Source organism: Hyaloscypha bicolor (genome assembly GCF_002865645.1).
Source record: "Hyaloscypha bicolor E unplaced genomic scaffold K444scaffold_16, whole genome shotgun sequence".
NCBI lineage: Eukaryota > Fungi > Ascomycota > Leotiomycetes > Helotiales > Hyaloscyphaceae > Hyaloscypha > Hyaloscypha bicolor.
In genome coordinates, this window is record NW_020194518.1 from 1,705,423 (window position 1) to 1,715,707 (window position 10,285).

Sequence of the window (10,285 nt, forward strand, 5' to 3'; positions counted from 1 at the left end):
GTCCGATCGTCGGACAGCGTAAGGCTGTGTTGTGTACGCGTGCAGACGAATTGCAGCTGCTGCCTACGGTGTACCTTTGTGCCTGTACTTCTCTCATGGATCATGATTTCCCAGGTTCTTTCTCTCCTGACAGTTCGATTTGCGGCAAATGGTGGTATAGGAAGCTAAGGCCGCGAGGGCAACCCGTTCATAGCACGACGTACTAGTTAGGTACATGTAATCTTACATTGCGCTTTAAAAAGTAACAGGGCTATGAAATCCCAGCCTCATATAGCATCTCAGGCTGGCTAATTCGAGCCTTGTTATGGGCATAGCTTCGTGCCCAGCAAAATATCAAAAACTTTGCAATGGTTGACCACATAAAACCGGTGCTGGCATCGATGCCTCCTATTCTGATTGCCACACGTCAAGTCCACAAATATTCTCGTCCTCTCAAAATTCTGACCCATAAAGGTAGGCACGTCCTTGTGAATTTTGGCTTGCTGGTGTTCAAAATCTAGGCGCTTCACAATCCTGGAGGCTATCCAATTCCCTTCCGTATTGGGATCGAATGTCGCGAGCACAGGCATAACGCCCCTGCCGGGGCGATGTAAATGAAGCTGGTGAGTATTTGGTGCTTGCCCTGCTAGACGTTGGATGTCCTGCTGAATCCAAAAGGGCATGAGCAGAGAACTTGCAAACAAGATCAGAAACAGACGCTCACCAATTTGGGGTCTCCTGGGGGGGGTTCAATGAATTTTTGCGCGGTCCTAGGAAGAGGGGGCCGTTCAGATGTCGAATCTTCAAAAGCACCGGCCCCGCCACTAAGGCGCCAACAGGTGTCGATCTCGCCAGCATGGTAGTGCAGACTAAAGTTGAATCTATGTGGTCCGTCCGTAAGCGCGGTGGCAAGCACGAACGACAAATAGTCTAGACTTACATGTATTGTATGCTGCCAGCTACAGGGCCGCAGACCTGCACTGCATAATCTTTTGCGACGTTGTTACTCGTTGTGACCCTGACAGCCTCGTCCGCGATTCTGCTGAGAAACGGGGCCACCTCCTTCTGCAACGAGGGCAGGACCTGATTGAGACTCATCCTCGAGATCTCCGAGAAGGATCGACAAAGAGGAAGACATTGGACAGAACGAACTTGCGGAGGGGGAAAGAAGATAAATTGGTGGTCGCCAACTCAGCCTCAGCCGCCAATTTGAAACCCCACCATCAGAAGAGAGCTGTGATACCGAGTAGCTTGTAGTCGGCCAAGGCAGCCCGCACACGGGAACTAGGCTCTGCCCAGGGCTGACAACATGCATCTTAAATGACGTCGTCGCACACCCTTTCTCCTCCACCTGCTTCCTTGTCAAAAGTATATCCTCACGTCGCACGGTTCCTTTACCCGCGCAGTGCTACACGTACTGCACTTGCATTCGCGCCGCTGCCCTTGCATTTATGTGATATGACAGCCCCCTCTAGCATGCGCAGCAGAAAGTCCCCCCAGAATCAGCCTTCGCTGTTGAAGAAGCCCCGCTAGCACTTCGCCCGCTTGTGCGATGGAACCGCGTGGAACCATTGATCTGCATGAGAGACAACTCTGCCCACATATATATGCCTAGGAGCCCGGCGGGTGAAGCAACGTGCCCGACACAGCCACGTTCTTCCCGGTGATATTCGTCCATCCGCAAATGGTACGTTCTCTCACCTCACGAACAACACTCTTAACCATCAATTCTTAGGCCGAAGTTCTCGGAGTCGCATCTTCAGTTGCTCAACTACTAGAAGGGGCGATCCGCCTGCTCAAGCGGGTGCGGAATGCCTACGAGCGCCACCATAATCTGACCGCGGCCCTCGACAAGCATGCCCTCGAGATCGAGACCATCAACCTCCTTGTCCGCACCATCGACGACGAAGATGCGCTGCACACCGCCGTCGTGAACTCGGAGTTAACCAAGCTCCACGCCGTCGGGGTGAAGCTGGTGAGGTGTCTCAGGGAGCTGGATCCGGGGAACAAGGGGATGGTGCGCCAGCTAGCTCATCAGCTTGTGCATGGCACGAAGGATGAGGAAACGCTCGCCGATATCATGAAAGACCTCGACCGCGCGAAGGCTAATCTGAGTCTACGCGTGCAGCTTGCTAACGTGGGACTGACGCGCATGGTTCACGATACCGTGCTTGCAAACGTTGAAGTTATCAACCGGATCGATGGCCTGCTTGCCGAGGTCTTCAGGGAAAGCCACGGCCTGAAGCTCGCCGGTCTGCTCAAGGATAAGATTCCGCAAGGTTCGTGCAATGGCGTTGTCAAACTCTAACTCTTGTATATGCCGTGTGACAAGCTAACTCATTGACACCAGCAGATGATAACTTGGTGCCTTTGCGCAAAGCCGATATTGCCTTTCTAGACCAGGAAACGACCGGCGAGACTGGTGCCCTTGATGACGGGACAATCGACCGTATCATCGCTGGCAACACGGCACGAGATTCGGCCGTCCAGCTCCTGGGGCCAGTTGGGAGGGACTTGTGGGAGGACGTTCGTGTCAGGATCGAAAATAATACAGCGTCGGGCCATGCTTCTCAGTTCGTGTATCCCACCGATTTCGCAACTTTCAAGTATCTGCTTGACCATCAAGAGAGAATGGCAGCCTTGCAGACGGGGTAGTCAGGGTAGAATTTTGCCTGGGTCCTAGCCTCAAAATTTGAGGGGGTTGTACGTGCTACACGTAAACGTGAATGCTAATTATTCATCTGATATAGACATCTTTTGTCGTTTAACTTGTAGATATTTCAAATTTGTTTAGTTTATCTTGAAAGATCATAGAGAATTAGTTCTTTTAAAGTATTCTATTTGAACTAAGTAAGCGCCCGTCTCATATATATGCACGTCTTTTAATTACTAGCAATTATTAGCAATTATTACTGATATTTATTTCTCAATACTTAAAGCTAGAATCCGCATAATTTAGAAGTATCCCGCAAGATATAAATACTTAATAAATTTTGTAATTACAAAGGGTTTAGTTTTATTTTTATTATCTAATTTAGCTTATATTATTAGTTTTACTAATTTCCTGCTTTTCTTTCCCTAGTAATTAATAATTACTTCTTATAATTATAGCGTCTTAAAGCCTAGATTAATTTTATTATTAGATAAAAAAAAGTAATTAATAAAATAAATACGCTTTGTATTATTTATTATTAAATAAATTAATGCAATATATATTTTAAGAGAATTGTAATAAGTTGACACGTGTATTGGGTCACGTGACTACGATCCAGTGATTTAACCGTGATTAGGCGTATTCACCTCACAGTGAATACTGTAATCTTTTGGCTCGAGCAAACAGTGCAGAGCGAGCCTAATCCTAGCGCACGTCACATATATAAAGATTTAGAAAGAGTTTATATCTTAGAGAGACTTATAAAGGTAACTAAAAAGGACGAAAGCTGGCATTTAAATTCTTAATTTTTTTTTGGGAATGACTTATAATAAGTAGTTTTAAAACAAATAGGCTGTGATTTGAATGGAGACAGTTACAAGTAATCGAATACTAGTAAAAGTTACTAGTATATGAATATATACAAAATACTTAGATTTCTAATAATTGAAAACTAGTGTTCGAACACTAACCAGATGCTGCATTCAAGGGTTGCGAAACCAGCCCTGAGGCAGTTGCGAGTAGTGATGCAAAAAAAGATAAGTATTAACTTTCGATATAACTTGCGAGTAAAAGCGCTGGATGTGACTTTGAGCCTATTTAAGCCATTATACTATTAAATATAGCTCTTGTACTTCTCCGCGTCTTCGTTGAAGCTTCCACAGGGCGCCTCTAATAAACATTCAACTTAGTGCTCGGGGCAGCGCTATCTGTGGAAAAGCGCAAGAACGCCACACCCACGCCGTATCTTAACAGGACCATTATACCCCCACACCTCACCTGTTATTGGACAGCAGGTTGGCTCAAAATGTGTCTCAGAAGTCAGGCTTCCCGCCCCGACGCCCGACGAGCCGCATCTTGGATGGGAATGGCTCCGTCCGCTGTGATCCCATCTTCTCTGAACAAAAGTTCGACCTTGCACGTGGGGCAGGACGAACGCCCCAGAGCTGGGCCATCCTCGGCCATCCTCGGCCATCCTCGTCCAGCCAGGTAAGTGCCACCTAGAGCTGTGTCATCGCCTGTCACTCACAGCCTGCCTGTTGGGCAGCCACAGAGACCCCGCGCCAGGCCCTGCTGCAGCCTTCCAGGCGCGAGGTCCACCGATCCGCCTCGATCCGCTGATTATGAGCGCGCCCTCGGACCCGGACGCGTACAGCTACGCGAAGTTCCTCGTTGACATCTATCCCGACGACGCCGTCGAGATTTTGTGCAAGAGAGGATCATGCGATATTATAGAACTAGTTCAGCAGCAAGTCGACCGCAACTGTATTCGGCTCGGAGGAGGGTCCAGAAACAAAATCAAGGGCCTGGTAGAGGATCGTCGGTGGGAAGAGTTAAAGACTCTCAGAGGATCTCCACCGCAATCCGCGACGACGACACCTCGAAATCACCGCCGTAGCGGTCAAGGGCCACCTACACCAAGTTCCACGGCAAGCGGATCACCGCAGTCACAGCGGAATCCGAGCGACGATTGGATTATTGTATATGGCATGGAGGAGCCAGTCTGGTTTATGGCGAGCCCTAGCGGCTCCGAGGAATATCTGATTGGGGAGGACAAACTCGAGCGATTCCAGGGCCTGACAGTAAAGTGGACAACACCCCCGAAGAAAATTACGCTTGGCGGCAAGATAATCGATGTCTCTAAACACGTCCATTTCACATGGAATCGACCTGGGGATAAAGGAACAGCCTATAAGCAATTCTGGGTAGTTCGGTCAGAACTGATACGCCACGGGGACGTTTTGTTAGGCTATAGGAGGCAGCCATCCAGGGGCGGACAGGATAAAGGTTTGTAGCGCAGTATCCCTTCATTCTCGTACTTGGTTTTGCTTGATGGTTCAATGTAGCAATAATCACTGACGAGACATTAGCACCTATGAGCTCTCCGCTATCACTTGAGCTTGCAAAAGTGCCACCCCCCGCACCAACGCCTCCACAGCTGGGGCTTTACCAGGCCTCATCAGCTACTTCCATACACAGTATCCACGACAGCCCGATACAATCACAAAGCCGTATCCCCCTTCGGGCATCTGCGAGGACTGCTACTATGAACTCTGGGCCACCATCATTCAACAACCCACCGCCGACCCAACCCGCCGCCTCGATCATGGAGCGGGAATTATCCCGTCCTGGGTCAGCATCATCCACCAGAACGACCAAGTCTTCCAAACTAGACACCGTGCTCGTTCAATTATCGTTCGAAGGCACAGGCAACCGACTCTTGCCTCTAGATCTCACCAAGAACGGCGACGAAATAATCCCCTATCTCGAGCCGCACATCTTCAAGCTGAGCGGTGGTAAACAACTCGACCGTTCCATCCACGAGATAAAGATTACTCCGCTGAAAGAAACTGAATCCGAAGCGCCGAGCTCTTCTCTTGACGAAGAAGTGTTTGAGTATATCTGGGATGGCATGGTGGAGTTTATGCGCGAGAATAGAACGACCAAGAAGCCGGAATTTCGACTCGATATTGGATGAAGTGACTGTGGCTCTCACACATTTAATGTGGCACCCACGGTCCCAAAATAAGCCCCCGTTGGGGAAACCGCCATCTGTCGACCCCCGGGTTCTACAGTTGGCAGCTTCTGAATGAGTCGAGGAGAACTTCAGAGATCTTGGCCATACTGCCATGCACCTCGTTTCCAAGTACAGCTCTCGACTAGGACTCCCTTTGTTGCCATGCTCTGTGTAGTAAGTTAAGATGTTACCGCTTGTATTGTCGATGCTAAGCACATGATTAGGTATGGTTCTGAAGAGGTAGTAGGCGGCGGAAGAAAGAGGGGTACAAGAGCAGAGAGGCATGAAAATTAGAGGTGGCAGTGAAGTCGAGAAGAGAAATATGCTGAACAGACAATGAAGTGATTAATTATAGGAGAAGCAGTCGATCTTGGTATTTTATATCTGATTCTGCGAGATGCGAGATGCCCTGGAGCAGATTAAGAGAATTTGTTGAACTAAGGTCACGTAAATAGTACTATAAATCTGGTAAACGGTACTAAAATACTAAAATAACTATTATTTTATAATAGTAAATAGCTTATATATAAGCTTTAAATACCCTAAATTAATTATAATAGTAATTCTAATATTTAGTTTTATTAAAGTTCTTAATTCTTATATTATTAATTTTAATATTTAATTATATAAGAGAATTTCGTTTCTATAAGTTATATTAGATTTAAAGGCTTTAAATACTTATTTCGAAAATTCTAAAAATAATAATAATAATAATAATAATAATAATAATAATAATAATAATAATAATAATAATAATAATAATAATAATAATAATAATAATAATAATAATAAAATAATAATAATAATAAATAATAATATAATAATAATAATAATAATAATAATAATAATAATAATAATAATAAATAATAATAATAATAATAATAATAATAATAATAATAATAATAATAATAATAATAATAATAATAATAATAATAATAATAATAATAATAATAATAATAATAATAATAATAATAATAATATATAAGAATTATTAATATACTTTTAAAATATTAAATATATTATAATTATTATAGCTTATAATTAAACTAGTAATATGGTAGGGGTTTTATTACTGGTCACGTGGTCCTGTCATGTGACCTTCGGACGTCCATACAGTCCGCAGTCCGCTTATATTACCCCTCTCTCCTTCTCTGTTTTAGAAGTCAACCAACCTTTACTCACTAATTTCACGTCTCACTCGTACGCTGTAATTCTATACTATGGAAGCCCATTAACTCTCTATATATTACTACTTGTTTTATATCCCCATTACAGTAATAACTAAACTATAATTAGCTTTTCCTAACAATTAATTGACATTTTTATAATCGTACACTGCTCCTGTTTTGTAGCGTATGTTCTTGTTTTCGGTGTATAGTCACGTTTTGCACTCTGCTGCCCTTTATGTGGGTTTTTGTTTTGTCGCAGTTTCCCTCTTACAGTAGACATAGAAACGGGATGATGCGCTATAACTTGTAGCGAGCAGCCAATTCCATCTAGCAAGCCCTAGGAAGGACATAGGATGGCATGTCTGTTCCGGTTGGCTTTCCGTCACGTTGCATCTCGCTTTAGCAGGGTCCACGACATAACTTCGGCGTCGAAGTGACCTTTGGACTCACGTGTTGTAAATCTACCTGTATTTAACTTCCGTCGACTCTTGGGTGCACTATCGGAAGCCTTGGCCGAACGTTAAGAGGAGTTAGGCCGGGCAGTCACCGAAATTTTGGCCGTGTTTTCCAAAGAGCGTCCGGTGTACTTCGTAGTTTTATAGACGGACCACTTTTCGTTGGGCTTTATAAATACTCTCTGTGACACGAAAGTATCCAGAGTAGCGTCTCACGAACCGCACGGCTTGATTAACTGTCAGCTTCCTCCAGCAGAGATACTGCATCATGGTTTGATCGGCTTGAGAGATAGTGACTTCCAAACCCTTTGAAAGCGTATCTCAGCAAAACTGCGGAATACTAAAAAGCGGGGTAACTTTTATTTTTCATATCAATATGAGTACTTCTAGCCTTCAATTTCTGAGTTATAATGGCCCTAAAGCGATGAAGCACAAAGTCCTCCTCTACCAACAGGAACAAAAGGAAAGGTTTTAGTCCGGCAGCTGTCTCCCCGTATGTCGCTCAGTAGTCCATTCAGCAATCTGCGACTCAGAGTCTCCTATCCTCCGACTTTCTACTGCCTGCAGGCGATTTTGATTCCCTTTTCAAAAAAGGGACCTACCCCTGGCACGAAGCTTGCGAGTACCTCAGCTATCGCTCCGTACTTGCCGCATCCACCCCCTGCCGGACTGGAACTGGATGAAAAAGTCATCACATAATTGTCGGGAAGAAGCACTCCATTATTATCGTACGTCTGCACCTTCACCTTCGAAGGGATCTGGTGTCCCCACGAATGATTAAGGCACTGAGCCGAAATTATGTCGCAGAGGCATCTCGGCTTATTCGGTGCCCCGCACGGTGCGTTGTTGTCATATGGGATCCCCTCCTGCCACGTGGTGCCCCAGCATTCGGTGTAAACATCGTATCCTGTCGGTTTGGATAGCTCGTCCACCGTCTTCCATGCGGCCTGGACCAGGGCATCCCTCATCGTCCACCCAGAGATGTTGTCAACGTTACCCCATTGACCATCCAGCTGGATGGTCACACTGAGATCGGGGTCCGCCCCATGGTCACCGCACTTAGTTGTGTAGGCCGGGTAGGTGAGATCCGACAGCCCGCCGTATTGGTCAGACTGGGTGTAAAGTACCTCCCACACAGCGTGGAACAGGTTGACGTTGCCGACAGGGACCATGAGGTCGCTGTACTCGACCTCGAGCTGAAACAGAGCCGAGACCTTCGGAGCTAGGGCCAGCACGGCGATCGGGAGGGTGGTGCTGAAGGCCTTCATGATCTAGCCAGTGAACGTTAGCAAATCTTAAACCCCCGTGTAGATCTCATCAAGGCGGGCCCTCAGGACCAAGGACAACTGTGAGGACTTACTGCTTGGAGTATGTAGTAACTTTTCGGATTGGTTCTCTGACAGTGAAAATGGATGCTCGTTCTGATCTTGTATCTTTGGTGATGTTGCACAATTCTTGTTCTGAGAGCGCTTCCACGGGGTTTTATAGACCAGCAGAGTGGATTCGTGCCTCCGCTGCGGTCGTGCCATAAAGTGAGTTTATGAGACTGAACTATAATCCTGCCTAGCACCATTAAACCTAGCACAATTTCTGCGTTTTTCGATCTCCACTGCCAATAATAGCAGGAGAACGCCTCACGCTCCTCGACAATTACAAAATTAATAAACACATTCCTCGCACTAGCAAATCTAGAACAACTTTTGCGTTTCTCGATCTCCACCGCCAATAATAACTAGAGAACGCCGCACGCTCCTTGACAATTACAGACTTAATAAACACAAAAAGTATAAGTTAAACTTAAATTGCAATCTGCTGCAAAAATCAGTAGAAATTTCAGAGCTGATTCTACCCGCCCACGGAGCATCTGAAACAAACGTTTTTAGATATGGATCGATCGCGACGAACATCTCTGTACAAACTCTCAAGCGATTTTATAGCCGAGGCTGTAATGATTAAAAACGCGGCTTCTCCGTTGTGGTTCGAAAATCTGAAGCCAGTTAGTCTCGGTTTCGATGGCCAGATACCGTTATTGCCTTACCCTATTTCCACAAATAGCTCAGATTTGTCCTCTCTTTAGTTGTAGTTATGGCTATAGTAATCAAGGATCCTTATCTAGCAAGAGGTTAAACTGTAGAACATGAAATAGAGTATGTAAATCTCAGACGACCCTCTTTAACATAACATATTAGTGCGCCACGTGTGTCTGTAGCAACCCGTTCAGGAAGCTCAAATGTAGAATATAGAACGCAAATAGAGTATATATGGGGTATGATTGGAGGTGGCGAATTTTAGTACGAGTCTAGCGCTACGCTAACTCAACTTTGGGCCCTACGATTAGCAGATATCTCGGCGGTGGCTGTGCGACTTCCCGACCTCTCAGAGGGGATTTTTACAGGCGCGAGCAGCTATGGGGTAGAGATAGGCGACAAGGCAGGGAGAGTTGACCCAATCATTGATCTTAATATGGACCCGTGGCGGCGTGTCTGGTGGGCTGCAGGTGAGTCCAGGAGCTGTAAATATTAGCAAAAACAAATGCAAAAACTGTTGAAAGGAAAATCAGTGTGCCCCTGCCCACCCCTGCAACACCCCTATTTTGCTCGCGTAGCATTCCTAAAACATGGGTGGACGCCCAAAGCAGTAATTTTTGATCTCGACTCTCGTTTAGTTACATAAGCACCCTTCTAGGGCAAACCTAAAGAGGGTGCTTATGCATTTAAGGATTTGATTCCCTTCTAGCCTCCTTCCCCTTCACTTAGCAAGCTAATTTCTGCAATTTTATCGTAAAGTAAGGCTTTCCTTTTCGGCTATTCTTTAGCCCCCGGCGTGCGTACAAAAGGCGGGCCAGAAGCACCTCCCTCCCTTACCCTTAAAATCGCTTAAGAAGTATATCCTCAAGGCACGCACGCGTGCGCTCAAGGTATATCCTTAAAGTATGCGCATACGCTTAAGGCATGTGCATACGCTCTATATATAAAAGCGCTTTGTATGTGAATGCGCTCCGCACGTGAATGTT

At 45.7% G+C, this 10,285-nt stretch overlaps 4 protein-coding genes across 4 annotated transcripts; 2 read left to right on the plus strand and 2 right to left on the minus strand.

Moving 5' to 3' along the window:
- Nucleotides 1–235: 235 nt before the first annotated feature.
- K444DRAFT_184376 (uncharacterized protein) lies at nt 236–1,097 on the minus strand. Its single transcript, XM_024870856.1, has 3 exons — nt 920–1,097; nt 704–860; nt 236–651 (listed from the first exon to the last, which is right to left on the minus strand). The coding sequence occupies exons 2-3, from the start codon at nt 835–837 to the stop codon at nt 303–305; spliced, it is 483 nt and encodes a 160-aa protein (XP_024742552.1). The 5' UTR covers nt 838–860; nt 920–1,097; the 3' UTR covers nt 236–302.
- A 245-nt stretch (nt 1,098–1,342) lies between these two features.
- On the plus strand, nt 1,343–2,731 carry K444DRAFT_608223 (uncharacterized protein). The gene is made up of 3 exons (XM_024879333.1): nt 1,343–1,666; nt 1,715–2,258; nt 2,333–2,731. Exons 1-3 carry the CDS (start codon nt 1,664–1,666, stop codon nt 2,632–2,634), a joined length of 849 nt encoding a protein of 282 aa, XP_024742553.1. The 5' UTR covers nt 1,343–1,663; the 3' UTR covers nt 2,635–2,731.
- A 1,207-nt stretch (nt 2,732–3,938) lies between these two features.
- Nucleotides 3,939–5,609, plus strand: K444DRAFT_659823 (uncharacterized protein; the record flags this gene model as incomplete). The annotated part of the gene is made up of 3 exons (XM_024886394.1): nt 3,939–4,120; nt 4,179–4,918; nt 4,978–5,609. The coding sequence occupies 3 exons, from the start codon at nt 3,939–3,941 to the stop codon at nt 5,607–5,609; spliced, it is 1,554 nt and encodes a 517-aa protein (XP_024742554.1).
- Nucleotides 5,610–7,626: 2,017 nt separating this feature from the next.
- K444DRAFT_184429 (uncharacterized protein) lies at nt 7,627–8,625 on the minus strand. Its single transcript, XM_024870857.1, has one exon. The coding sequence runs from the start codon at nt 8,538–8,540 to the stop codon at nt 7,827–7,829; it is 714 nt and encodes a 237-aa protein (XP_024742555.1). The 5' UTR covers nt 8,541–8,625; the 3' UTR covers nt 7,627–7,826.
- Nucleotides 8,626–10,285: the final 1,660 nt, after the last annotated feature.